Source organism: Manis pentadactyla, chromosome 13, assembly GCF_030020395.1.
Source record: "Manis pentadactyla isolate mManPen7 chromosome 13, mManPen7.hap1, whole genome shotgun sequence".
In the NCBI taxonomy this organism is placed as follows: Eukaryota; Metazoa; Chordata; class Mammalia; order Pholidota; family Manidae; genus Manis; species Manis pentadactyla.
The window spans coordinates 20,405,250-20,432,751 of NC_080031.1; the positions used below are offsets into that span (position 1 = coordinate 20,405,250).

Below are 27,502 nucleotides of genomic sequence, written 5' to 3' on the forward strand. Positions count from 1 at the left end.
AGGCACCCAGCCTCATCCTGTACATGGGGCAAAGCCCACCATGTGTTTCTGACCTGAAAGACCTAAAGGGGACAGGCCCAGCCTTATAAATGAGAGAGGAGTCAGACACCCAGACTGAGCCAGCTCTGCCTCAAGCCTATGTGAGGACCCTCGCCCGGTGTGTCCCCTGTGGAACTTCCACCGGGGTGCCTGTTCCCTCCTCCCCAGATTTCTCTGTGTCTGTGGCAGACTGGAGACGTGAGAAGCAAGGCCAGACTGGAGTGAGGCCCTCAAGGGGCCCAGGACACTGCACTGGAGAAGCCCAAATGGGAGGACATGTCCCATCTTAGTGGTAGTTCCAGAAGTCTGCGGCAGACTGCTCTTCCCCCTGACTCTTCCTGACCCTTTGTGGACCACATCAGCTTAGGTAAGATTCACAATACTTCCTTCAGCCAGGGTGGAAGACTGATATGCGAAGGTGCAGTTTTGGGCTCTAGCCCTTCACCAGGGTGCTCGGACCCCCAAGTGACTCCTGGTCCCTGAGCAGGCACCAGAGGATACAGAAAGGACAACTAGTGGCCCAGCCCCAGGGAGTGAGCCAGGATATTATGCAGGCCTTCCTGCTGCAAAATCAAGGGCCTTAGACTCCACCACTCCCTCTCAGCCCAGGCCTGGCTAGTTCCAACCTGATGCCTATTTGCCCAAGGTTGGTTAACTTGAGGAACAATTCCTCAGGTGCCCATGCAACCTTGGACCAGGCAGACCTAATTCCTCCTGCTTTGGGGCTTCCTCACCTAGCCATCAGATCAAAGTGAAGCTTGCACATTCTCTGTGAGACAGAGATGTAAACTAATGAGTCATATTAGTATGGACAGGGAAGGGAAGTTCAGCTGCCTGCACGTGGAGTGATCAGGCTCTGCGTGAGAAACAAAAACAAGTATGTCTTTGCCGCCACAGCAGGGAGCCAGAAGGAACCACAAGCCAATTGCTTCAACTCGTATGTTCATCTAAAAGGACATTTCCCTCTAACAGACGATCTACTCCTGCCATTCTGTACACTTTCTCACTTAAACCTACAAACACCCGTGAGCTAGGCATTACTACCCCAACATTACAGAGATGGACTATGGGGTCAGGATGGGACAGGTGGCTTACACCCAAATCCTGGCAGGCATAGGGCCAGTATCTGATCTCAAGTGCCCAATCCATGAACACAGGATGCCACCTGCTCTACACCCATCTGCATAGCTATCATGCAGCTCCTCTGGGGACAAGCCTCTGTGACACTCTGGACTTTGGTCTTCAGCTCACGGGGCTGTGAGTCCAGAGTTTGAGAGGCCTGAGAGGGGACCTGGCCAGCCTCAGCCTCATGGGGAAGGTGGGAGGGCTTTTATAATACATTCTTTCTGGTTTTTTAAAAATAAATTACACTATACTTACTGTGCTACTTCTTTTGCAATACATGTGTGTCAAATCATTATGTGGTATACCTCAGTTTACCCAGAGCTGCATCTCGATTATGTCTCAGTAGTATTGGGGAAAAAGTCATTACGCACGCGCGCGCACGCACCCCCCTCCCCCACAACCCAAACTAACATGTTAATACACACACACACACACCACAACCCAAACAAACATGTTAATATACACCCAAAGCACACCCATTTGCCCTGCAAACTTCCATGCAAGTACCCCTATCTACACCACACACACAGACTGCACAGTCCACTCATACCACCCCACATGCAGCCCACACCCCACACATGCATGCAGACCATATGCTCATACCACACATGGGAGCATCCCCGCAGTAGCCCTAATAACACCCATATACCACCCGAACACAACACACTTGCACACTTCAACACAAACTCTTCCCCTGCAAACGTAAACATAACACATACTCATACACCTTCAAAACACACACACACACACCTCGCACCCCCCCTTCTGTCTAGAACAGTGGCTCCAGCCCTTACCTCCCACACAGTACGTGTAAGCGTCCTCACCCGTAATGTCATTACAGGCATTCAGCACGAGCTGGAATAGAGAGGGATGGCAGGGGTTCGGGGACTGATTGGCAGGCATGGATTAAAGCCACCCCTTCCCCCTGCTCAATTTAGGTGCACACTCACTGGAAAAACAATGTCCTGCAGGGATGTATAGCCTTTCAGTCCGTATACTTGGTTCTTCCTCTCCACGATACTATCCAGCTGCAAGGGAGAGAAGATTTCATGGGCCCACAGCCAGGGAATGGTAACTCAGAGGTGGCCATTCCAGAGGACAGTGTCTTGCCTCATGCCATGTTAGCACCAAGGGCCAGACCCTGGCATCTGCCAGCGGCTCACCCTCAGAGAATGGAAAGTTCTTCCACCGTCACCTCTGTTGTGTGTGTTTTACATAACACTTTAATTTTTTCTGCAGGACCGTCTGCTGTGCAGACACTTGGGGTGGGTTACAGGCCCATCTTCTGGACAACCCTGTGAAAGCCACCTTTGAAACCTTTTGCCAGCTAGACTCACATATGGCACCTGGTTACTTGTTCAGAGTTACCTGGTCTTTAGAATAATCTTTTATTCCGACGAGGTATATCTTGGCCCCATGATTCCGAGCCGCCTTAGCCTAAGAGAAAGAAGACCTTGAGTATAAAATACCCAAACACCAAACACAGGGAGCACAGTGCTGGTAGGACAGACTGGACTCACTTCATTTTTAGTCTCCTGAAGGGCCGTTGGTGACAGCTTCCCAGCCAACAAAGCAACAACCAGGCTGATGATGTTGTAATCTACAGGAGGAAGAGTGGCCATGCTGGTTGAAGGACCGGGGGTCAGCCGCCACAGGCTGCCAGGGTCCCGGCACTGCTTCCCACACTCACCCTCCTGAGGAGCGGACGCCCAGACCCGAACATCTGCCATCCCCATCCCTGGAAGGCTGCATAACTTATTCCTGGGACAAGAAGGGGCTCTAGCCCAGGACCCACTTTGCAAATGAGGAGACTGAGCCCAGCTCAGGGTTCTTTCTACAGAACTGTCACTTCTACCAGACAATACAACCTTTGCCCTGAAAGGCAACTCCAGCAATTTCACTGGATGAGCATAGCCTTCCAGATGAGCATAGCCTTCCAGATGAGCAAAGGCAGGAGCAGGCACACCACACCCACCGTGCAAGATTCCCACAGGTCCGTGCAGGCCCGGCCCAGCTCCAGACCTCAGCTGCGGCACTCCTGCGGCCATCTGCAGACCCAGGTTCAGGGCACGAGGTCAGAGGCACTTGGGCAGCAGACTCCCCACTCAGCTCAATGCCTTTCCTTGGGCCCACACATGTTTCTAGAGCCTACAGTCAAGGGGAAGATGGTTCTGGGCTGGGCACAGCCTTTTCCACTGTGGGAAACACCGAGCAGGAGCATCAATGAAAGGCAAGGAGGTGAAGAGAGGAGGAGTCAGGGTCAGGGCCAGAATGTGTGGGCGGCAAGGGAGAAGATCAAGCTCTGGTCTTAAACCGGAGCCCCTTTGGGTTTTCCCGTTTCCTCTTTGTGCAGCCGTACTCCAGGGCTAGCACCTCATATTCCCTAAGAGCCAAGAAGGTGCACACATGACCCCATGTTGTGCCGAGAAACATCACTAGAGGTGTTTTACAGCCTCACTGCTCAGAGTAGGAAGCTGCAGCTCAGGGCAAGCAACTAGCTCCAGGAGTCAGTGCCTGGGTGTGGCCGGAGAGGGCCAGCCCCATACCTCACTGAGGCCCAGGCCTGGCTCTGTCCCCAGACCTGACTGCAAACTTACCTTCCTGGTAGTATACCCTCTGGATCTCCTCTCTTGCCTGAAACACAAAGAAGGAAAATGGGGGTGCGGGGTGTGTGAGAAGATCCCATGATCCTCTAAGAGCTTGATAAAGCAGAGCCAGTTCTCTGAGCTCTAGAGTTTATACCTTTTGAAATCCCTTGTGAATATTTGGGACTCCTCCAGGCACTGTAGACTCAAGTTGCCTCAAGCCGGTTTGGATTTTATTGCTGAAAAAGATCAGAGCAGGTGGGAGCTGGAATGAGGACTTGCCTTTTACAGAGAGTCCCGGGCTGTCCTGGCCCACCTGCACCTGCAGACACACCCATGTGGGAGAGGGCCAAGTAGCTCTGTTCCTGCCCTTCTGCCCTGTGTCTCTGGCATTGGCCAACCTAGTTGCCACCTTCCCAGTGCCCCATCTCGTGAGCAGGCTGGGGAGGGGACACTGCTTTGCTGGTCCCAGGGTTATGGCCAGGCTTTCTCTGTGCTCAGCACTGTCTCACTCCGTGGAAATCCTTTGACTGTGCATGGTGAGCATGGGGACATCCCGACTGTGATCCCATCACAGTGTGACTGGCAGCACGGCTCAGCCCCAGGGGCCCTGGGGAGGACACTCCTCCCACATGCCAGGCTGAGTTTGGAAAGGTCATCCTTCTCATACCACTGGCCTGTCCCACCCTCCCATGCCTCTGTCCCCTGAGGTGACTCAGTCCCCCCAAGGCACTCCCCTTCTGGATGAGTGCTTAGGAGGTAAGAAGCTGTGGAATTATAGGCCTAAGGCTGCTGGACATCAGCTGCTCCCAAAGAGCAGAGCAGAGGCTGGGGAAGTGGCCCTGTGGGCTGTCCATGCGGGTGAAGGCATGGAGACGTGCAGACAGCTCAGGTTGGCACTGGGACTTGGGAGGGCATGGGGGGCCTATGTCAGGCTGACCCCGTGTTACAAGGTGCGCTGGCACAGCAAGGCTAAGGACAATATGGGCCCTGAAGACGGTTCATGCCATGGTAGGAGAGTTGCTGCCCAGGGGTGAGATCTGAGGGCCCCAGGTCCAGCAGTGCCCTGTCCATCCCAATGCAAACACCCTCTTCTCTCCCCACAGTTTGGGAGATCCACAGGGAGATCTCCCACTGGCTACCTGCACTCCCCAATGTGCCACCCCGCTGAGCCCACCCCAGTCCCTGCCCAGGACCCACCTCCCCTGGCATCTCTTGTCTGAGCTGGCTCTCCCCTGGGAGAGCTGCCCCTCCAGCCCTGCTCCCAGTGTTCATGAAAGGGACACCAGGATCCTGATGCCCTATTAGGACCATCACCTCTTAAAATGACACTCTCCCAAAGATACGGGGTTTCACATCTTTCCCATTCCTGGGCCCACTCCTGTCCTGAACACTATCCAGGAAGTGCGCTGCAACCTCATGTCTCAGAGAGTGTCACGGAGGTCCTCCATGAGCCTACCCATAGCTTCTTTAGTTTCATGGGGTCTGGGTGGCAGTGTCCTCCTCCCCCTATCTGGTACTTGCTCCTCCAGAAGCCCAGGTCGAGCACCCTTGTCTCTCTCTCTGTCTCTCTCCCCTCTCTTCCGGAGTCCCTCCAGTGGAACGGATTTCTACTACCTCAGACCCACACGGGTCTGTCTCCCCTACCTGCAAACCATGTGTAAGCATGGTCACCCAGCCCACAGAGTGCACGTGTGCTCCCTGCTCGGTCAGACCTGGGAGTGCTGTCCCCATGCCCTGGCGCCACCAGGCTCCCTCCCCCAAGGGCCAGCCATCCCTGCTCATTCTGCTCCTGGCTTCTTCCCAGTGCCACAGGTCCTGGGACTCTGGTAATCCACCCACTCATGTGGGTTCTAGTCATTTGTCTCCATGAGAATCTCAACCTTCCAGCACTCAGAAGCTCCACAAACTTACCACATTGCACCTTGAATGTGGGCCCATCTTGCCTTTTTCCAGCACCCTGTCACAGCCTGGCATTCAGGATGCAGTCCTTCCGATCAACTGACCACTGGGAACATGCTCCCCTCCAATGAAGCACCAACACTTGGACACCACCCATCCCTTCCTCCCTCGTTCTGATTCTGTCTCCCTCTACCCAGTGGCGCAGGGCAGAGAATGACACACAACAGATGGTGCCCAGCAGTGAATATCAAGGATCTCATCTCTGTTACCCCTGATCCCAGGAATCCTCACAGCCTGTTCTAGTGAAAGGGTAGAGCGTGGAGGGAAGGACTGAGGGCAGACGGAGGGCTGGGCTGAGAGAGGAGGAGAGTGTCTAGCAGGACAGGATTCAGCCAGTGTCAGGCCTGGAAGGGTCCCTGGGAGCCAGGGAACTAGGGCTGTCACTGGGTGCTGAGTGCAGCCCAGGCATCCCATCTCAGCCCCCCACTGCAGCCTCAGAGAGTCCCTCGGCTATCCTGTGGCCTAGCCTCCTGGTGCTGCCTTAGGGGATTAAAGCATCACTTACCTGTCCGAGGTGAGAGGCATGAGGGTGTTGGCATCTGTTCCAACAGTTATAAAAGATATCCTCAGTTTTGGGCTGGGGAGGAAGCATGGGCTAGTGTGAGGCCATAATGACAGGAGAAAAGATGCTAAAGAGTAGCTGGAGAGGAGAGGTGTGCGTGCCCATTTCCCTGCTCCCCATGAACTACTCTGGGGTCTATTTTCCAAGCTCTGGAACTTCCCATAACTTGAGTGAGAAGTTCTGAGTCCTGTAAGATGTGTTTCTTCCCTAGCAGGGAGTACCAGGATCGCATCCTGCTCAAAAGTGACATGCATGCACACCATGCATTCACAAGGAAATGGATACCTACACCCACCCCTGCATGAGGTTTCCCACGGACCTTTTCTACTGTGAAGTCTTGACACACCACCCTTCCTCCCCACCTACTTATTCTCCTCCCTCTCATCTCCAAGAAATCATTCTCCCTCTTGGTGGCCACTCATATCACATCCCTCCATTTGCTCTCCATGACCATTCTCCTCTGGTGCCCTCACCCTCATTATCCCTTACTTAAATTGCTACCATAGATCCCTAGCTGAGCTTCCTAGGGGTCTGGCTTTTGTCTCTGTACATTTTACCCTCAACTACGGAGATTTTTTTCTTGAAGCACAGGTTTGACCATGTCAGACCTCTGTTCAAGAATCATCCATAGCTCTCTGATGCTCACAGAAGATATCCAAGCCCCTCAGCCGGGCATTATGAGCCTCTATTGCCTTGGCCCCAGGCTCACCTGTGGAGCATCACCTCCCAGCCCTCAAGAGTCAACCCTGTGATCTGGACCACTCTACACAAGTCTCCTTGATGATGCCTGTTACTCTGTCTTTCCCATCCTTCAAGAACTAGTTCAAGTTTCCACATGCTGTGGGAGGGCATCCTTGATTTCTTTCCCTTGTTGTTCTTGCTTTGTCCTTTGTTACCATGGCAAGACTCTGTCCCTTCATTTTTGCCCTCACCACCATTTAACCAAGTGTTGGGTTACTGAGTTACTGGTCAGCCTGACTTGGCTTCCTTTCCCACCCTGTAAGGACCTCATGGGCAGACTGTGTTCCCTGCAAAGTGGCCTAACTCCCAGGCAGGCGCCAACGAAGCTGCCAAAACCCAATGGGCCCAGTGTGATCTTCCTTTCCCATTTAAGGATTCTGTGCTCCTGACCCAAGGGCCTCCCATGTCCGTCAAGCCTAAGTAGCTGTATTGCTGCTTGGCACAGGCAGACCCCCTACAACATGAAGAGACCATACTTTTGGAACTTCTGCACAAATTCCTCTGTAAACTGGTGTATAGCCTTCCAATTTCCCTCTGCGTTGTGTGACCTGAAAACAAAGGAAATGTGAGTCCGAGGGGTTGAGAATTCTAAAGCAGGCTCTGCCAAGCTCCTCGCCGCCCACAGAGGTGAAGCTGGTCATGCACACTCAGCAACATCTGGGTTCCCTGGTGGTGACTGATCAGTGTGAGGGGAGGCAGGGTGGCAAGCCAGATACTTGTCCTCAGAGAGAATGGGCTTTTCATGCCACACCAGGATGCTTGGTCATGGGTAGGTGAGAGTATTATGCAAGGATTGAGAGGATGTGTTGTTGGGAAACTCGTTCTGATTCTGATTCTCTTGGCTCTCCTGGTCTGTGCTTCCCCTTGGACTGTCCATTCCCAGCAGTCTGCTCCAGTCCTGCCCTTTTCAAGGGTTTGAGGGGGCAGGACATTTGGCACCATCCTCCATTATGAGCCTTTTAGAAACTCAAAAGCCTCAGGCTCAGAGGCTAACCCAGTCCTGTCCAATAAATCCCCTGCTGGATCTCAGATTCTTGGGCATCACACTATGTCGGCATGTCCCCTTAGCTTGGGAGTCCATTTTGAAGTCCATATGTGATATGGCACTACTTCCTCCTGATGCACCCAAATTCTGCTCCCTCCACCGTTTTCCCAGCACCCACAGAGGCACTGACAGTCATTCTCCGAAGGTACCTGCTCCTCAGGCCAGGGAGGATGTGCTACTCAGGCTATTTCCCTTCTCATCAGTCTGCAAAGCAGAGCCCCTCTGGACATGGAAGGTTTTTCCAGCAGCACTGCCAGGGACAGGCAGGAGCAGGCGGGCGCCACTGCTCTCCTATCACCATGCGGTGACTGGCAGGGAAGCCACAGGCCTTTCCTGTCCCTACTGTCAAGATTTTCCCTCCCATCAGCTCCCACTTGACTCCCTGGATGGAGAGTGAAGAATGCTGAAGGGGGTGGGGGCCTCATGGCCTCTTACGTCTAGGTGGGAAGCATGTCCACGAGCCCTACTTGCCCAGGTTCAAAAGTTTTAGCAAACACTCCTCTGTGTAGGTCTGCTTTTTCCAGATTATGGAGGGCAAGCTCCCTGACTGAGTATTGTGGTTAAGATTCCATGGATGGGAAAGGGAGTAACAAAGGATGGTGTCCTTGGGCCCTTTCCCTGGAGCTGTGATAGTTGATGTCCTTTGGTCCTTCTCTGATGCCCATAAACATTCTGAATGTCATGTATACATGTGAGATTCCCACAGACACAAGGGCATCCTTCTCTTTACCATTCCTTCTGCTTTTCTAGGCTGCATCTAAAACTCAACAGAAGGTGAGAAAACTAGGGGTTGAGAATTCTAAAGATGTCAGGATTATCATTCTTAAGAGAATGTATAAACCAGGTGCGTTCCATGAATGATTGCTATTTCCAGAACAACCCAGTGATAACTGTCCCTGCTTCCCCCTCTCTGAGGCAGGGGTCCCCTTGGGCCACTTCATACAGCTGTGACCCTGGGGACAGGCACACCCTGAGGAGCACCTGGGGCCAGGGTTGGAGAGCCACTCACGCGTCGAGGATGATATACATGTCGAAGGCAGCCTCACAGGGTTTCAGCCTCTTCTCGGGCTGCCTTGTGTCCTCATAGACATTCCTCCAGCCTGAGGGGCTGTACGAGGATTGTCCTGTGCTCAGCAGCACATGTGGCAGCAGGAGCACCAGGAACAGGTGAGGCATCCAGGGGCACCTGCTCCTCACTTCCATCGTCTCCTCTGTCACTCTCCTCTTTCCTGAGGTGGGGAGGGATCAGAGCAGTCAGCACCTGTTCCCCTTCGCCCCAGCCCCTGCCCCTGCCTCTGCCAGTGCCCAGGGGCTTCAGCCCCTCCCGCCCTTTCACCGAGGCTCCCTGGCCTTGTGAACATCCACCTGTACCTGCTGTGGCAGAAGAGGTAAGCGTTTGGCGGAGGGAGAACACTAGCCAAAGGCAAGGAGCTCCACTCCCTGAGTGGCCCTTACCCCAACCTGCAGACACTATTACTTGTGTTGTCCCTTATGATGTATGGGAGGTTGGCGTGGTGACTTTGTGACCTGTGGCTCAGCTCAGAGTCCTGCCTATTGGTAACCCCACGGTGAAGTCATAGGGTCCTTTTAGGGGCAGTAAGATAAGGCCTCCATGTGTCCCTTATCTCAAGCCTTCATAGGCAGCCTTTTAAATCCCACAGGAACCCTGACTTTTTTGGCAAACAGAGAGAGGGCAGCTCAGGTGGCTTAAATAAGGACATCACTGTGTGAGGAGAGACAGGAAATGGGGTACTGGAGTGCTGTAAAAGGTCATTCATGTGAACACAAGTCACCCAAGGGACAGAAGGATCTCAGTGTTCTTTCTGAATGAGGGACATTCCAGTTATATCTACTGCTGAGTATTGAACCATCCCAAAGTCAGTGACAAAACAGAACTGTGTTATATGCTCACAGGTTCTGTGGAGCAGAAATTAAGAGAGGGTTAAGGTTGGGGGAATGGTTCCCGTCTGCTTCATGGAAAAACATGGGCAACGTGTTTCCAGAATTCAGACTGCCATCCATGTAAAAGTATTTAGAAATGCTTCCAGGAATATATTCGGTTTTCTTTACTTTTGTATGCACAAAATAAGATGTGATATATGCTCAGATTTTTTCTCTAATAAGTCTAAAGTAGATCTTTCTATATAACATAAAAATTACAAGCCATAAACATGTTGTTTTGGTGGGATGTGTGTGTGTGTGTGTGTGTGATGTATTTAAAGTAATGGGGTATATTAAATAGAGGTTATTTTGTATTTGATGGAATTATTCATCTCTGATTAGCATATTAAGCTTCTCCTGCTTCAAACTCATGACACTTGGTTTTGTCATATTTTGATATTTACCTACTGATTAGACATTGAATTGTCACCTTAATTTGCATTTCTGTAATTACTAATGGTAAAGAACTTCCATTCACATTGATGCCAGGGTTCTTGTTTGCGGAGTCGAAGAATGAACTTAGCAAACAGTCAAGGTAGGAGTGGAGTGCCAGGGAGAGGCTTTTATTTAGAGATACAGTGAGAAAATAGATCTCCTGGCTCACACCAGGAGGGGACAAAGAGAGTCCATAGTGGTGCGTTGTCTAGGGGATTTATAGGCAGTTGAGAGACAAAGGGCTAGGGATGAAGATCCACCAGATGGTCTCTAAATGTGTAAAGAGACACTAAGTTTCTTACCAGTTTTCCAGACTATTTTGTAGAGTTAATGTAAGAAATTTATTGCTTTGATCCTTTCTCAGAGTAGCAGTTTCTTGGTTTGGGTGTTTTTCAGTCAAGGCTGCTGTTTTGCTTTCAAGGTGAGCTGAGTTACTGACTTGATTAGGGCTGGAGGAGGAAAAGCATCTGGGTAAAAAAGATAAACTGGGCTTTTTAGCAGGCTAAAGTAAATTTTACAATGGCTTGATTTAATTGATACAAACAAGACATGGGCTATGCTGAGGTATTTGTCTAGATTTTCAAACATTCTAGGCTGTTACTCCTGGCTTTTTAGTTTTAACTAATTTTCAGTGAAGAATGCTTATATTCCTAGTTTGGTATTTTACTTTAGAGAATTGATGTGACTCTGTCTTTGTTTAATTGTTTAATATGGAGTTTTTGTAGCGGTCTTTTTCCAGAGGCCTTCACCCTACTCTGATTACACCCACCGTCCCTGTCTCAACATGATGTTGGGTCGTTCCTTTTCCCTGGTTTGGAAAGTACTTTTTCTTACCTGTATCCATTGTCTGATTCGGGTTTTTCTCTTTTTCATATTGATCCCTTAGCATTCCTTACATACTCAGGATACTAATCCTTTACCAATTGTTGGAACTGTCTTCTTGCAACACGTGGCTTGTTTTCACTCTGTTTATTGCTTTTTCAATAAAGCAAAAGTTCTTGATTTCGATTAAGTTTACTTAACATACTGAGACAGGGAACGTGGATGTAGTCAGAGTAGGGTGAGGGCCTCCGGAGGGGGCAGGGCGAGATATCTGCAGTCAGAGCAATGTAACTACATGCAAGGAAACCCCCCTGCTAAAACTCTATGTTAAACATTGAGCTCTAGAATCATTCTTCAGTTAAATCAGTTAATGTTCCCCAGATAAAGAAGCGTAGCACATGTTTTATTATTGCTAACCATTTATAATCATGTGTAAGGTTTTCTTTAGCATACTAAAAGGCCCAGGCCTATGTGCTGTCTTTCCTCCTTCAGATCTGATGAAGTGATTTTGCAAACTGGGCAACTAATTTAGCAAGTAAGCCCAGGCATGAACAACACAGTAAAAGGCAGGAAGGATTCCACCTTAAAGATAAGATTGCATTTTAATACCCAAGAAGTTAAGACGTTAGAAATTATTAACTTACTCTTTAGCAAACAATACCTCGGCCCACCTTGGGGGCTGAGCAGGTGGCCTTGTTTCATATGCTCCCAGACCAAGATGCTGGTATCTCAGAGAGAAATTATCAGAGGAAGTTACTTGTGTTAAGTTAATTCTAAATATTGAGGGGCCACTTAACAAGTCCACACCCCTAAGTTTTTTCATGTTCTAGAAAAATCTTCAGCTGCCTGTAAAATCCCCTAGACAATGCACCACTACGGTCTCTTGTCCACTCCTGGCGTGAGCCGGGAGCTCTGTCCTTTCACTTTATCTCTAAATAAAAGCCTGTACCTTGCTCTCCTACCTTGACTGTTTGTGAAGCTCATTCTTCGACTCTGCAAGCAAGAACCCCGGCACCAATACAACATTACATTGAACATTCTTGATTTCAATATTTAGTTGATTTGTCAGTTTAATAGTCTTTCAGGACATGTGCTGTTTTGTTTCTGATTCAAGAAATTATTCCCCATTAAGGTGTAACACATTTCATCTTAAAATGCCTTTTAAAGATTAGCCTTTCACAGTGAAGTCTCCGAATCATCCGTAATTAATTAATGAACATGGCTTATGCCAGGGATTTATTTCATGGCTTCCCATATAGAGTAAAAGCTCCCAGCACCACCCTTTGCTATTTGTGGACTAGTCCATCTTCTCTCTGACTTGCAAGTCACCTCTGTTGGGTTCCAGGTTCCATACAGGGAATCACTAAATTTTGGAAATTCAGACTATAGTGGAGCCAAATGTCCTGCAACTTCTCCATAGTTAAGGATCTGAAGAGACACCTATTTTGCCACCCCACAATATACATCTTTGTTAGTGATTATTCTAAGGTGGTTTAAGAAACTGCAAGCACAAGAGAAGCTCGGAAAACCGACTAGAAATTGACCTTTGTATGAAATGACAGGGTGTCTGCCCCTCTGAAACATGAAGATGGGAATGACTAAATCTAGAAACTCTTAGCACAGGCAAAGACTTAGATCTTAAAACAACTGAACCCTCTTTACAGTGCTTTGCCTGAAAACTTCCCTTAACTAGCCTGCCCCTCACCCAACACCTTTCTTCTGTTTTTAGATGAAGGTGGCACTTACGGTGATGGTTTGGGTCATTTGGGGAATTTAGTAAATTTTACTGAGAATCTCCCATATAAACCAGAGAGATGAATGATAGTAAATTTGTTTTCTCATGTTTATCTGTCTTTTATTACTGGGTTTCAGCCACTTACATAGAAAGGTACAGTTGTGGTATAACGCGTCATAAGAAATACACATTAGGTCACTCAGATGACTTAATGTATATTTCATCTTCACCTCCAGTTCCTGAAAACACTGAAGAGTCCTAAAGCTGAAATGGGTGTTTTGTCATGTTCATGAGAGACTTGTGCTGAAACTACTGTATCTGTAATCTGGAACAAAGCAATTAATGAATTAAATAAATTACGGATGGTGGGAGCCTGATTTCTCAGTATTGCAGTGGGAGGTTATGTTGTGGGTCTTAGATCGGGCACGCCGGAGCAGGAGTAAGGAAACAGGTCCTCACAGAAAAGTAGACTATAAAAAGGGAGCTTTTCTCTCTCACTTACCAACTTTACATTTCCCTGTATGGCCTCGGAAGATGACTGGTTAGCCAGAGACGGGTAAGATTCCTCAAGGGGGGAACAACCTAAGACAGGCACAGACGCAGGGGGGCCATCAGGTGAGAAATTGGGGATCAACAGAGGTGAGGCTTAGAACCTCACCCCCCTGTTTTGAGAGAGATCTTCTGCATGCGTGGATGTTTTATTGCTCTTGTCTAGCTTGGATTAACACATAGTCTACAGGCAGACACCTGATCATCTACATTTGCTCTCTTACAACACTAAACTATGCTTTCTACCTTTATCTTGCATCTACCTACCACTTCAGCATTTTATTAAAAATAATGATAATAATAATAATGGGAGAAATGTGGGATCCACATATAAATCAAGTATAAAAATCAAACAAATATTCGTATTTGACCTGATTGTTTATAGTTCATAATGCATGATCAAAACTGAAAGTTTCTGTGATGACTGCCCTTGTACTGTTCACCATGTAAGAACTTGTTCGTTATGCTTCAGAAGATTGGAGACTGACGAGAATTAAGCTTGGGGTGGATTAATGATTGTGCGTTGAGCTTTGACTCCCCTATACAGAATTTTATTGTTGTTAACAACCATTTGATCAATAAATATGAGAGATGCCCTCTCAAAAAAAAAATAGAATTTCCATCAGACCGTTGTGAGGATTAAAATATGTAAAATTCTTGTAACAGCATGGCACAGAGTAAAGTATTCATTATTAAAAAAAAAAAAAAAAGGGAGCCTTTATTTTAGCTGGCCGGCTTCTGCCAAGGAGCAAGCTCTCCAAGTGCAGCCCCGAGCCCCTGTTACAACAGCCTTTTAAGCATTTTTACCACATCCTGCTTAGTTTTTGCAACTTTTCCACCTTCGCCTAAATTCAGCAAGCTATATTCCTTGTTTAATGTTCGGGGGGCTTAAGCATCCTGTTTTGCCCACCTACTGCAGGAAACGGGTGATACTGCTGGTCTCAAGGCAATGTACAGAAGCAAAAATAGTGTGGAGTTAGTTGAACATCCTGTTTCTCATGGGATTTATATCTTTTCCTTTAGTTTCTCAGAAGTTGGTACGTGACTAGGGTCTGGGGCTAACTTTACAGAGAGCTTTGTGTCTTGTTTTATGTCTGAAACTGCTTCAGCCCCTCACAGTTACAGATAAGCCAGGAGATTATGTGACGATATCCATTTGATAATAGATCTGGTTGGAGACATTAGTATAAACTCTTCTTTATCTTACTATGTATACAGAAAGCTCAACATAGAAATCTTCCTACTTAAAAAGAGTGTATGCATAGGTTGGAGACTTGATAGATTTCCTGTGGTGTCCTCTGAGCACATGTAAGTCCCACATGTAAGTTTTAAATACCATTCCCAAATAAAGGAAACTGTCAGGGAGAGTCTGGTTTGGTGACAGGGAAGTCAGAGGACAAGGTGAGGAAGGAATTGATTAAAGCAAGAGTGTTAGGGAATGACAGAATGGAATAAAGGGAGTTCATTGAACAGCTACTCAGCATGGGGCACGACCCCTGCTGAGTCCTTAAGCCAGGGTCACCGTCCCTAGGTGGGAGACTTACAGGCAGGTTACTGAAGAGCATGACTGTGAGCTGCAGTCCCGGGTCACCCAGGAGATGGTATTTTGCAAGCCCAGGTCTGAGCTCTCAGCAGCCCCTCCTTACTTGTCTGAGGTAGGATAGAGTGAAGGTTAAAGCCAGAATTCGGAGGATTAGAATGACAAAGCGAAGTAATAAAACACTACTGGAAAGGCGCAGACACAATGCGTTTAAACGAGAAGTTTAAGGCAAAAGAAGCACACTTGGAGAAAGGGGAGTGTTGGCTGCCCTAGAGAAGAGGCACCCCGGGGTTCCCCCTTTTAAGGATTCTTTAGGACTGTGAGTAAGGGCTGGGGGTGCAGACTTGTTAAGTGGTCTTTGAATACCTTATATCAGAAGTTCCTTGTGTTGTTAATTCTAATTTCTCCCCAGGATACCCGTGTTTTGGTTTGGGAGGATATCAAACAGACTGCCTGCCCAGCCCCCAAGGTGGGCTGAATTATTGTCTGCCGAAGAGTAAATTAAGAATATTACTTAACTCTTCCTGCCTTTTACTGTGTTGATTATGGCTGGGCCCGCATGCTAAATTAGTTGCCTAGGTTACCAGACTACTTAATCAGGGCCAGAAGGAGAAAAAACAGCGTATAGGTAAAGTTAAAAAAGTAAGCTGGGCCTGCATGATACACACAATAAAGACATGGGCTCTGCTGAGGGTACCCTCCTTTATCTGGGTAATATTCAAACATTCCAGGCCAAATTGCTCCTGGCTTTTTGAGCTTTAATTGATTAATTTTGGGTCTTTTTAGTGGACTTTATGGCCTTTTTCTCTTTCCACTCCGCTCATATCTATTTTCCTGCCTAACAAAACCAAGGCTGTTTGTAGATTAGACTGGGACCCTGGGTGTAGTCAGAGGAGGTTGAGGGCCTCTGGAAAAAGCAAGGCAGGATATCTGCAGTCAGAGCAATGTAACTACATGCAAGGAGACCCCCTACCAAAATCTGTTGAACATTAAGCTCTAGAGTCATTCTTCAGTGAGATCCCCAGATAAAGAAGAGTAGCACATGTTTTTGTTATGCTAATCATTTGTAATCATGTGTAATAAAAGTCTCAGGCCTATGTGCTATTTTTCCTCCTTCAGACACGATGAGGTGATTTGCAAACTGGGCAACGAACTTAGCGTGCAGGCCCAGCCATAAACAACATATAGTAAAAGGCAGGAAGGAGTCCACCTTGAAGATAAGATTGCATTTTAACACCCAGGAAGTTAAGAAGTAAGGTTCTTAACTTACTCTCTCACAAACAATACCTCAGCCCACCTTGAGGGCTGGCAGATGGCCTTGTTTGATATGCTCCCAGACCAAGACGCTGGTATCTCGGGGAGAAATCAGAGCAGGAAGTTTAAGTTAACTCTAAATATTCTGGGAGTACTTAACAAGTCCACACCCCTAAGCCTTTACCCGGTTCCCTAAAATCCTCAACTGCCTATAAAACCCCTAGACAACACCCACTAATGGGCTCTCTAGTCCCCTCCTGATGTGAGCCAGGAGCTCTGTCCTCTTCCTGTATCTCTCAATAAAAGCCTCTCCCTGGTTCTCTTACCTTGGTTGTTTGCTAAATTCATTCTTCGACTCCCCAAATCAGAACCCTGGGCATCATAGAAGTGACTGATACCAAAAATGAGACAACACATACAGGTCAGAGATGGAGGGACCATATTACCTAATTGCAGGGACACAAACGTTCACATCTGCCCTGTCTCTGCCACATTAACCTCCCACTGGAGGCCTGGAGCCAGCAGCACACATTACCTCCATTGGACAGACATGGGGACCAGGGCAGCTGCACAGCCCTGGGTGCTCAGGTGAAGACCTGGGCCCACTTGTACCTTTACCTTGAAACCCATGCCAGCCATGGCAGCTTCACCCCCAGCAAGGAGGCTGCTGAAGAGAGGGTTTTGGAGTTCTGCCTGCAGGAAGCAGATGTTGACTTCATCTGGGAACCCGCAGGCAAGCATACATGGAAGGAGGAGATAAAGCCAGGAGGTGCTGTGTGGGAAGCAGGAAGCAGGAAGCAGCCTCTCACCAGACAGCAGATCTGCAGGCACCTTCATCTTGGACCCTCAAACTCCACACTGTGAGGAAAAAGATGCCTGTTATTTGCAAGCCACCGAGTCACAAGATATGCTGTTACAGTAGCCTGAACAGACTAAGACAACTACCATAGAAGCTGGAGGGGCAGCTCCATAAGTGTAGGTTTGAGGAATTTAACCGCAATGGAAAGAGGAAAGTGGTCAGATTACTGGAACTGAGCAGGGTCTAGAAATTCTGAAATACATGCTTCCGGGAGCCAGCAGGTTGCAGCTGGGGCTCCCCCTGCCATGTCTGTGGTTGGGGCTGATCAAATGCAAGGGTATATTAGTGCTGTATGTGGGGTGGGGTTGGGAGCTCCACAGGCATTGAGACCCCTCCAGGGGCCCCAGGGTGAGGGGACATGGAGTCCTGGAAGGAGACAAAGGAGGGATGGAAGTGTGCATGGGTAATGTTCTACAAGGAGGTGAGGGACAAGCCCCTACAAGGCAGGCAGTGTTGGGCGCAGGTACCAGGAATACATTTTTTGCTTTTATACTTAGAATGTTTGACATGGCAATGTGGAGGCTATTTCAGCTTAAATAAAATATTAAATGGATAATGCAATCTAACATTTATAGACATATTGGCAGAAGGAGTGTTGCAGATTATAGGTTAATATGCTCTATTTTATTTTAATTCAACAGTTGTGTTTGAAGAGTTTTTTTGAAGTGTGACTTATTTGCATTGGTTTTTAGGCTTACATATTTCTACACCATGGACCACTGAACAAAGTTTGTGCCTCAGAAATGAAAGCCATTACGATGACCTCTCAAGAGTCTTACGTGCGGACATCAGGTATGAAGCAGCACCTGTTCCATTTTATAACTACAGTAATTTGCAGTGTTAAAAGACATTAAAATCTAATTATAGTCATGCTTTAGAAGTGAGATTTTTTCTCGTAAGTACAGTTGCTGTGTTTCAGATACTCAGGAGTGGGTCTGGGGTTGTGAATTCCCTTTGACAAAGAGGTCAAAATGATACCTTAGGTGTCCTGCATTAAAAAGTAGTTTTTGGCCAAGATCTTTTAGTCTTTGGATGACTCTTTACTTGGAATCTTTCTCTAAGATTCTGGGTGATTTAAAACATCATAAAATTTGTATATGCCAGAATAAGAAGGATTTTCATCTGAAATGAGAATAAAGGTGCTGATCCTGGGAACCAGGCCATTGTTTGAGCCCTGAATTGATGAGTATTTGGGTTCATTTGTTAAATTGTGTAGGCTTTCCATTGGTCTTGCTGATTTTATTTAGATCTTGTCTTTACCTCAATCAAGCAAGACAGGCTGCTCAGTAAACATGCCGTGATGTTAGACTAGACCTAGACTCATGGTTTATCAGCTCCCAGACTTTCTTCTTTCAGCTAAGGAGAGTGGGGTTGAGACAACCATAAACATAGTTACGGGCTGAAATCAGAGAACACTTGTCTTGCCCTTTCTGGTGAATTCCAGCCTATCGGCATAAACACACCAGGCTAAAGCTCAGCGGTGAGGTCTTGATGGATCTCTTCCGTGTGCGAGAATCACAGGTGTGCGTTGCTCTGCTGCTGTGCCTCCCTTGTTTGCTCCCGTCTGTCAGGCAAACCAAAGAGGAAAAAGTGATACCTGGGCTAATGTATCAGGTACTTTATTATAAAAGATCTAAGCACATGCTAAAAACTGAAATGGCATAGAAAAATATAAAATGAGTAAGAAGTCTTCTTTCTTCTCACCCCAGTCTCTGGCTTATCTCCCACTTTCTTCATATTCTGCCACTTAAGAGCCAGGAGCATTTTGGGCAAGTTGCTTAAACTCTGTGCCCCACTTAGTGTCTTGGAGAGCTTTCTGTGTCAGTACATAAGAGAATATTCTATTGAACCAAACAGCTGTAATATATTTTATGGGTCCTTATTGAATGGACATCTAGGTTGTCTCCAGTTCTTTACTATTTTAAATAATACTGCAGTGAGTGCCCCTATGCATGAGCTCTGTGTACTTGTAGCTACTTGAATCAGTCCCACTGAGGCAGTAGTGCAGTGGTTAGGAACACAAGGTCTGGGGCCAAACTAATTTCAAGTCCCAGTTCTTTCTCTTACCGGCTGAGGACCTACTTAGTGACATTCACTGGAGTTAGGTGAGCAAAACATTAATCTCATTGTGTACAAGTCTTTCAGAAAAATTCTTGAGGAAAATTTGAATCAGATTTTAAAATAATGATATTTTCAAATGCTTCCCATAAAAGCCAGTTAAACACTTCACAAAGGTTGTGAGAACTTGTTTGTCTATTCACAAGATAATGCTGACATTGGGTGTTATCAAACTCTTGTCAAACCAGTAGTGAAGTGGTCATGAGATTATTTAGATGTTTGAAAACTGAATAGACAGACATTTTGTCTCATTCAAGCTATTGTGGTTCCACAGGAAATGCTATTTGCACTACATTGAAATGCTTTCATTTAGTAGTATTTGATTCATTTGTGCATGTGTACAGTTAATCTGAGTCATAAGAAAACTGGGAATTGCCTTATTTTGAATATTTAATCTATGATTTTAGGAAACGGTCTATTTCACATTGAAGAATAATTGATACCATATTTTCTGTCACTTATTCTTGCTGTCATCCCCAGAAACTATTCAGTATTTCAGGATAACTGAATAAAACTTACATGAGAACTAATTGAAAATCTCTGTATTTCAAATAGTTTTTTTGGGGGCTGGGTAGAACTTCTGTTTGTCTTTATTCCTGATTAAAGGCTGTGAGAAAATAATAGTTGGCCTTAATTTTAATTTAGGTTTACATTAATGTTTTAAACTAGCCCCTGATGCAAATTAATGTCTTTTGTTGACTTAGTAATAACAGGCTAATTGATTAGTACTTACTAAACTTGGGTCTATGCCAGGCACCATTAATACAAAAATAGATATGACAAGGTTTCTGGTGTCAGTGGAGCTTAGTCGAGTGAGAAGTTTCAACTGTACAAATATAGCTACATTACAGTGTAACAGTGTAACTAAGAAAAGCATTACACAGTAACTGCAGAACACAACAGAAAGAATGGAAACTTCCAAGAAAGAATAGAAATAGGTAGTCAGAGAATTCATAAGTGGCTGTAGTTTTGATTAGTTTTAAAGGCTATTGTAAGCATTTTGCATGTTGGTGGATGGGTCAAAAAGGGCAGAGGTCTGTGTGAATGAACGTGATATCTTTGAAGACCTTTCAGCAGTTCCATATGACTTGTTTCCATATGAGGTCCAGGTCCAGGCATGAGGCTGGAAAGGGAGAGGGAAGTAAGATCGTAAAGGGCCTTATATACTATGCTGAGGAGGCCTTTAAAGAGGGAAATGATCAGACTTACATTCTAGCCAGAATGACTTAGGTGACTGTAGATGACACCTGGGTGTTAGAAAAAGCTGCATGTTAGATGACCAAGTAGAAAATCATTACAGTTGTCCGGGAAGAACTGATGAAGAAGATCTTGAATGTAGAAGGATTATTCCCACAAACTGAGATTATTTCTAATCTTTTAGGAGACAGTAAGTTTTTAGCAGTGTGAGTGAAATGAAGGGTTAGAAGAATTTCAGAAGATGGTCTTACATGAAGGATTCCTGGCATTCTTATTTCTGATTCAAATCTTAATTGTTACACATTTTAGAGCATTTCCTTTCATCAGGGCTAAGAGGGTTCTTCCTGTGTTCACTGTGTAACATAGGGCATATGTAGAATGCTTGCTGGTCTTAGCTCTGTAAAGGGTATGATGGGTTTGCAGCTATTTGAATTGATGTTGGTCTTCGTGTTGCTGAGCAGGATGTCATGGTGGCAAGTGGCATGGAGAGCATGTCCAATGTCCCCTATGTGATTAACAGAGGGGCAACACCGTATGGTGGGGTGAAGCTTGAAGATTTGATCATAAAAGATGGGCTGACGTATGTCTACAATAAAATTCATATGGTAATTATCGTGTTTTAATGGAAAAATGCCATCGAGTATATAGTATAGTTTGATTTTTAAAATACATGTAATTTAGGGGGACCCAACTGAAGGATGGGCTCTATAAATGCGGTCTTTAGCCATTCATTTTAGGAAAATACTTTTCTGTGGTCATTGTATCAACTTGGCTCAATTGCTGAATAGATTGCCCCAAACTGGAATAGGACATTTCTGACTTTAATAGTGGATATCCTAACTATTTAATTATTTGCCTTTGAAAAGCAACTTCCGGGCTAATTAAAATCTTTGAAGAAGAGACATGAGTGAAAAGTTAGTTATTTAGTACAGAAATAAGTATATGTTAGGAAACTAAATTTAACTGCTAAATTATGCGAAGTGAACTTGTTTTTTAAATATTCTTACTTTTACCTGGGCAGCTGTGCTGAGATTAGTTCAAAGAAGCTGAATCTTGCACAAGATGAACAGGATGCTTACGCTATTAACTCGTACACCAGAAGTAAAGCAGCATGGGAAGCTGGAAAATTTGGAAATGAAGCTATTCCTGTCACAGTGACAGTAAAAGGTAGAAGGATAATGTTCTAAAATCTTAAATTTTTTAGTAGACTTTATATGTTGCTATATTTTTTTATGTTTGAGTTTTAAATTAGAACATGTTTATCTTTGTTCATTTCAGCTGAGGACATTGATACTCCTGCATGTGGTTAATAAAGGGAAATGTTGACACAGGTAATATAATTTATTCCGATTTAATATGAAACTTCATCTCCATTGCAAATTCCACTAAGCGTATCATTTTTAAATTGAGCAATGTATTAGAACACTTTCTTATATAAGTGACAAATAAGACATTAGCTTAAGTGAAAAAGGGATTTATTAGAAGACTATGAGGGGTCCCTCCCAGAACTGAAGGATACATAGCAGCAACTAGTCAGCTCTGGGAACTTCAGGGATTGGAACTGGGTGTTCAGTACTATTGGGGTGTACTCTTTTGGCTCTTCAGTCTTGCATGCCTTTGTGTTTTATTTTCTCAGCCTTTCTAAGTTGGTACCTCCATCTATAGAGTCACATCTATAGGGCTGTCAGCCAAAGAGGAAAGAGACATCTTCACCAACTCCAGCAGAATAAATCCACAGTGAAGACTCATTAACTTGGCTTAGGTTGCATGTCCACTCTAGCAGTGATTACTGTGCTCAGAGTGGTGGAATACTCCAGCCTAGGTCATAGGCCTGCCCCTGGGGTCATGGAATGGGGTCTGTGATCACAGAAGGAGGCGGAGAGAGAGAAGTGAATGGGATTTGGCTCAATAGGTGATTTAAATTTCATTATGCTATCTAATAAATTATTCTTTAAGACACTGACAGAGATTACAGTTGGTAGATTATAGAGTAGAATTTACTCAGGATGGTTTAAAGTATGCAGTCATACAAAGGGAGGCACAGACTGCCAGGCACCTTGTACAACAGTTTCTTACTGAGTGGCTATAATTGTTGTCTTGACTGGTGTTACTTAAAAGACTTTTGCTTTAGGTAAACTGGATATAGTGGTGAAAGAAGATGAAGAATATAAACGTGTTGATTTTAGCAGAGTTCCAAAGCTGAAGACAGTTTTCCAAAAAGAAAATGTTCAGTATTAAGAAATGAAGTGTAAGAAATGGAGTCAGTATAGAGTATCTAGGCTTAGAATTGCCTAAGGGTTTTAAAAAAGTAATTCTAGAGAACATCTAGATGTTATTTAACATTTTCAATATATCACTCAGTGAAATTAACAAATATTTGTCCATAGTATATTTCAAAGTGCTTAACAGTGAATACCTCCAATATACAAAGCCTAGGGAAGAGATTGTAGAATGATTATGTGCAGTTTATCTGGAAAGTTTATTGTGATAGGCAAATCAAATTTACATGTTTTGTTAAATATCTGTAAGCTTCTTGAGGACTAATACAATATCTGGGTTCACTGTAGTATTTCTAGTGCCTGGCACATAGCAGTTCCTCAATAAATAGTTATTGAATGTTAGCATGACTGGGATCACAGAGTTCTAAATTAATGGTATTGAAATCCTTTAAGAAAAAAAGGTCAGTTCTGCTTTTAAAATTGGCTGTATACAGTTGCAGTAACAATCTGAAATTACTCTTCCCCTGCTTTCTTGATTGAATTTCTCAATACCAACTATAGGAATGGATGAGTTTTTATTTTTAAGCATCATATAAAAATTTGTATTGCAAGAGTATACTTTTATAATTTTAGCAGCTGTCTTCACTGATATTTTTAAAGAACTTGACACAATTCACATGCCATCTGTTTAAACTGTACAGTTTAATGATTTTTTAGTATTCAGTGAAATTTAATTTGACATACTTTACATACCATAAAATTGTTTAAAATGTTCAGTGATTTTTAGTATTCATTACAATTTAATTTCAAGTGATTACAGAGAAAATTTTGACATTGATTTGAAAAAAATATATAATCAATCTCTGCTTTTTTATGGATAAGCAAAGAGTTAGACCCTAGGGAAAAAAATAAGAACTGGCCCTTATCTTTGAAGACCTAGTACCATCCTGCATGGGCTCCTGAGCTGGTTTTGAATGAACTGTTACTAAAAACCAACACAAAATGTGTTCTTGTATTAGTTGTTCTATAGTTAGCTGTGTATGTTTCCTGAAGGCAGGAATTACCTACATCCATATTTGTAATTTATGTATCTGGCAACCCAGGCAATATATGTTAAGAATTTGTTCATTTGAACCAAATGAGTTCAGTGAGAAGGGATGTTTGACTTCATGCCACTGGTGCTTTCAGGCACAGTTAGCAGGCCAATGCCAGCACGCTGAACGGCGGGGCAGCTGCTGTGGTTCTCATGACCACAGATGCGGCCAGGTGGCTCGGTGTTACACCCCTGGCAAGAATAGCAGGTAGAAAGTTTTGAACTTGTTTATTCCTAAACCTCTGAAAGCTCTTCCTGAATTGAATTTCCTTGTTAGTAATACATAATACACAATATTGAAGTTGCCTATTTCTACCTATAGATTGTAGCTTGTGACAGCACTTAGCTAAATATATTGAATATTTTCCTTATAGCTTGCTGTATATGAGTACAGCTTTAAAAATCTTTTCCTGTCCTGTGTGGTAAGTGGGAGAATACAAGGTCCATGTTTCACCCTGGTACTGTGGGGAAAGGTAGAATAAACAGAATGTGAGATTAGGAGTCTAGAAGTATGAAATCTAGATGTTCTGGCATTTATTATTAGCTGTGTAAGCCTTGGCATACCCTCAGTCTCCTTAAGCCTATTCTGTTTAGCTGTAGAATGTGCTTTCCTTTTTTCATAAAGAGTTAAACAGGTATCATTCTGTTACTTTAGAAAAAGCGTTGCAACTTGGTTTTATTCTTAGTTTAGACCATGGGTTTTAACCTCAGCACTGTGGACATTTGGCAACAGTTCTTTGCTGTGGGGGCCTTTCCCTCTGCATTGTAGGGTGTTAGCAGTGTCCTTGGCCTTGACCCACTAGACACCACACAACAAGTGGCATTTTACCTGTTGTGACAACCAAAAATGTCTCTAGGTAATGCTGGTGTCCCTGGATGCACATTTCCCCTAAGCTGTGAGAATCAGTGGCTTAGATGATTGGTGTAATTTTACAAAGTGTAGAATCTTAGGAAAGGAACAAATACATTTATTTGTGTACTATATATGTGTTGGATATAGCTTTGTGTGCTTGTAAAAAAGATTTTAACAACCTGGTTTTTTTTTTATGAAGCATTTGCTGATGCTGCTGTAGAACCTATTGATTTTCTGATTGCGCCTGCATATGCGGTGCCTAAGGTGAGAACAAAGGGAAGGACGGTGCTCCGTTATGCCAACTTCGGGTTTGCTTGATCAAATTAGCAAGTTCTAGATTTTAGATGTTGTTCATTTGCCAAAGCATAGAGGTAGCTTGGATTCCAATCTTCCCACTTCTGAAAACAATTAGAGCAACAAGCATAACAAAACAAAAACACTAAAGGAGCAACCTTCAAATAACATCTTCAGTGGAGCAGATAAATACTACATAACTGAAGTGCTTGTAAGTATGATGCTGAGCTCACACACCTGTGCGATGGCAACCATAAAATGGGAAGATGGTGTGGCAGAGGAAAAAAGGAATGCTGACAGTCCTGGTTCTCTAATTCAAAGCAGATACTCACTAGTAGGAGAGGTCTCCATCCTGAAAGGGAACTGCTGGGAGCAGGTCTTGAGGTAAAACTGAAGTAGAGAAAAACCTACTGATGGTGGGGAAAGTCTACATCCTGCAACAACTGTCAGCCTGAGTCTCTGTGGGAAGTTGCTAAGGAGTTTTAGGAAAAGAGACAGTGACGAGGAGGTGTAGGGGTTGAGGGAGCTCCAAAGACTCCAGCAAATACTCCCTTTCAGAAGGAAAGGATCTCACCTTGAGAGTGAACTACTGAGAGCAGCACCCAGATTATCAAAAAAAAAAAAAAAAAAAAAAGCAAGCAGAAATCACTGGGGAATAAGGATAGAGAAGGATCAGAAACAACAGGGAGGAATGATATGTCCAGAGGTGGCAGATCTCAGGAGGCTAAAAGAATTCTGCAGCTTCTGAAAGTAGAAGCCAGATGCTGACCCTGACTAGACTGTGAGCCAGAGAAACAGCTGTACTTCGGCACCGTGCTGTCTTGTGCTTGGGACAGAGGAAGCTGAGCGTGCAAGTTGAGAAGCTGGGCCCACCGGACGAAGAGAGGAAAGGGGAGGAATAGGATCGAGTTAGTTTTATTGTTGCTCACAACACAAAAATTTCTAAAGAAAAAGGACATTAGCAGTAGTTTAGTGAGATAATAGCCTAAGGATAACCAGTAGCACCAAAATACCTTCATGCGTAGCTGAGGAACTACCAGAACAAGAGATCATGAAATAGAAAATTGGGAACAGATAATTTACAGTGAATATACAATAGCTCTGAATATCTGTGCCCCAAATAATCCCATAGCAATGTTTATAAAGCAAAAACTATAGGGATGCAGCACTAAACGGAAACACTCTAATAGTGGAGACAAATACACTGCTTTCAATTGACAGATCAAGAATCTAGAACTAAACAATGTATCATTAGTAAAATAGACCTTCACTTAAACAGAGAGTACATATTCTTTTCAGGTCTCTGTGGAATAGTCGAGAAAATTGAGTTTTCCCTCTCTTCCTAGAATAGAAAATAACAAACAAAATTTTTACAATCCAATCCAAAAAGATAAATTCAAGTCAGAAAATAAAAGGGCCATTGCTCCTGGAAACTTAAGAAATTCCACATTTAAATGTATGTGGCACCAAGGGTAATATAAACCAAAATTGCAGAATTTCAGGAAAATAAAAAAAGTTTTGACAGTTATTTCAACATAATCTAAATTTTTAAAAATTTAGGTTCTTAAAGATGTGGGATTGAAAGAAGATACAATGTGGGAAGTAAATGAAGCCTTTAGTGTGGTCGTACTAGCAAACATTAAAATGCTGGAGGTTGATCCCCAAAAAGTGAATATCAATGGAGGAGCTGTTTCTCTGGGACATCCAATTGGGTAGGTGAAATGATGAAAAACATCTCTTTAATGGCTGTCTATACATTTCTATCTAAATTTAAATTGTCTATGATAATTTGTATTACTCTTCGTTTAACAGTTTTTCTTCCCACCTGTCCTTCATAAGGTAAACTATTTCTAGGATCCAACACTGAACACAGAGACCTGTTACATATTTTGCTTGAAACTAATACTGTTTTATGTGGTAGAAGATAATTTTAGATTAAAGTTTATGCTTGCCCTTTTAAAAAAGCTGTAACCATTCCTGAAACAAGTGTCATGTTTAAGAGAAGTAGTTAAGCTCAGCTACAAGAATAGCCAATAAACTTTTGAAGAAGTTAATTTGGGATAGAAACATTGTTTGGTTAATTATAAATCTGTAATTTAGTAAAGAACCAGAATGTTTTCTTAATCCTAGGATGTCTGGAGCCAGGATTGTTATTCTTGGGGCTCATGCTCTGAAGCAAGGAGAATATGGTCTTGCCAGTATTTGCAATGGAGGAGGAGGTGCGTCAGCCGTGCTAATCCAGAAGCTGTAGCTCTCTGCGCACGGCAGCAGCCTGGGCGGGCGGGAGAGCCTGCAGTGAGGAGTGTGAGTGACAGCCCTGTCGGCTGGTACTCAAAGTCATGTTTCATTTTTTAAATACTCTCTATTTTAACTCCTTTTTAAAAATAAAAGATCAAATCCCAAACCTTTTGAAATAAATCTCTTCTGCTGCAAATTGTCATCTTTAGAATTTTAACACATTCTTATGTTATAAAGCTGTGCTATTTGAAATACCAGTATGCAATATTCGTGACTTAGTACAAGCTTCCATTTTA

The 27,502-nt window shown here is 44.5% G+C and overlaps 3 protein-coding genes across 4 annotated transcripts in view; 2 read left to right on the forward strand and 1 right to left on the reverse strand.

Moving 5' to 3' along the window:
- LOC118921065 (acetyl-CoA acetyltransferase, mitochondrial-like) overlaps positions 1–23,879 on the forward strand; it is a 38,994-nt gene extending 15,115 nt beyond the window's left edge. The window contains exons 3-5 of the mRNA XM_057490344.1: positions 17,887–17,986; positions 21,531–21,676; positions 22,641–23,879. Of these exons, the coding sequence (XP_057346327.1) occupies positions 17,887–17,986; positions 21,531–21,676; positions 22,641–22,747 (353 nt within the window). The 3' untranslated portion in view covers positions 22,748–23,879. The remainder of the gene's footprint in view (positions 1–17,886; positions 17,987–21,530; positions 21,677–22,640) is intronic.
- LOC130680148 (anthrax toxin receptor-like) lies at positions 428–9,118 on the reverse strand. Of its 2 annotated transcripts, XM_057490343.1 has the most exons (8): positions 9,069–9,118; positions 7,491–7,562; positions 6,217–6,288; positions 3,907–3,988; positions 3,762–3,798; positions 2,685–2,764; positions 2,533–2,601; positions 428–2,192 (listed from the first exon to the last, which is right to left on the reverse strand). In XM_057490343.1, exons 1-8 carry the CDS (start codon positions 9,086–9,088, stop codon positions 2,094–2,096), a joined length of 531 nt encoding a protein of 176 aa, XP_057346326.1. In that variant the 5' UTR covers positions 9,089–9,118; the 3' UTR covers positions 428–2,093. The 2 variants fall into 2 exon arrangements, with proteins under 2 accessions (XP_057346326.1, XP_057346325.1); XM_057490342.1 differs by lacking the exon at positions 9,069–9,118 and having other exon boundaries at positions 6,217–9,058.
- LOC130680475 (acetyl-CoA acetyltransferase, mitochondrial-like) lies at positions 23,867–27,402 on the forward strand. Its single transcript, XM_057491102.1, has 5 exons — positions 23,867–23,875; positions 23,930–24,029; positions 24,874–24,938; positions 26,529–26,680; positions 27,099–27,402. The coding sequence occupies exons 1-5, from the start codon at positions 23,867–23,869 to the stop codon at positions 27,217–27,219; spliced, it is 447 nt and encodes a 148-aa protein (XP_057347085.1). The 3' UTR covers positions 27,220–27,402.
- Positions 27,403–27,502: the final 100 nt, after the last annotated feature.

What these genes read in the sequence shown, in the direction of transcription:
- LOC130680148 (XM_057490342.1), bottom strand. Translation starts at nt 6,536, where the DNA reads ATGGTGTGCATGCATGTCACTTTTGAGCAGGATGCGATCCTGGTACTC. An exon ending in TTCACAAGGGATTTCAAAAG is followed by an intron (nt 3,799 to 3,906) that starts GTATAAACTCTA and finishes TTTGTGTTTCAG; the next exon opens with GCAAGAGAGGAGATCCAGAG. An exon ending in AAGATTATTCTAAAGACCAG is followed by an intron (nt 2,193 to 2,532) that starts GTAACTCTGAAC and finishes TCTCCCTTGCAG; the next exon opens with CTGGATAGTATCGTGGAGAG.
- LOC130680475 (XM_057491102.1), top strand. An exon ending in ACCCCTGGCAAGAATAGCAG is followed by an intron (nt 24,030 to 24,873) that starts GTAGAAAGTTTT and finishes TTTTTTATGAAG; the next exon opens with CATTTGCTGATGCTGCTGTA. An exon ending in TCTCTGGGACATCCAATTGG is followed by an intron (nt 26,681 to 27,098) that starts GTAGGTGAAATG and finishes TCTTAATCCTAG; the next exon opens with GATGTCTGGAGCCAGGATTG.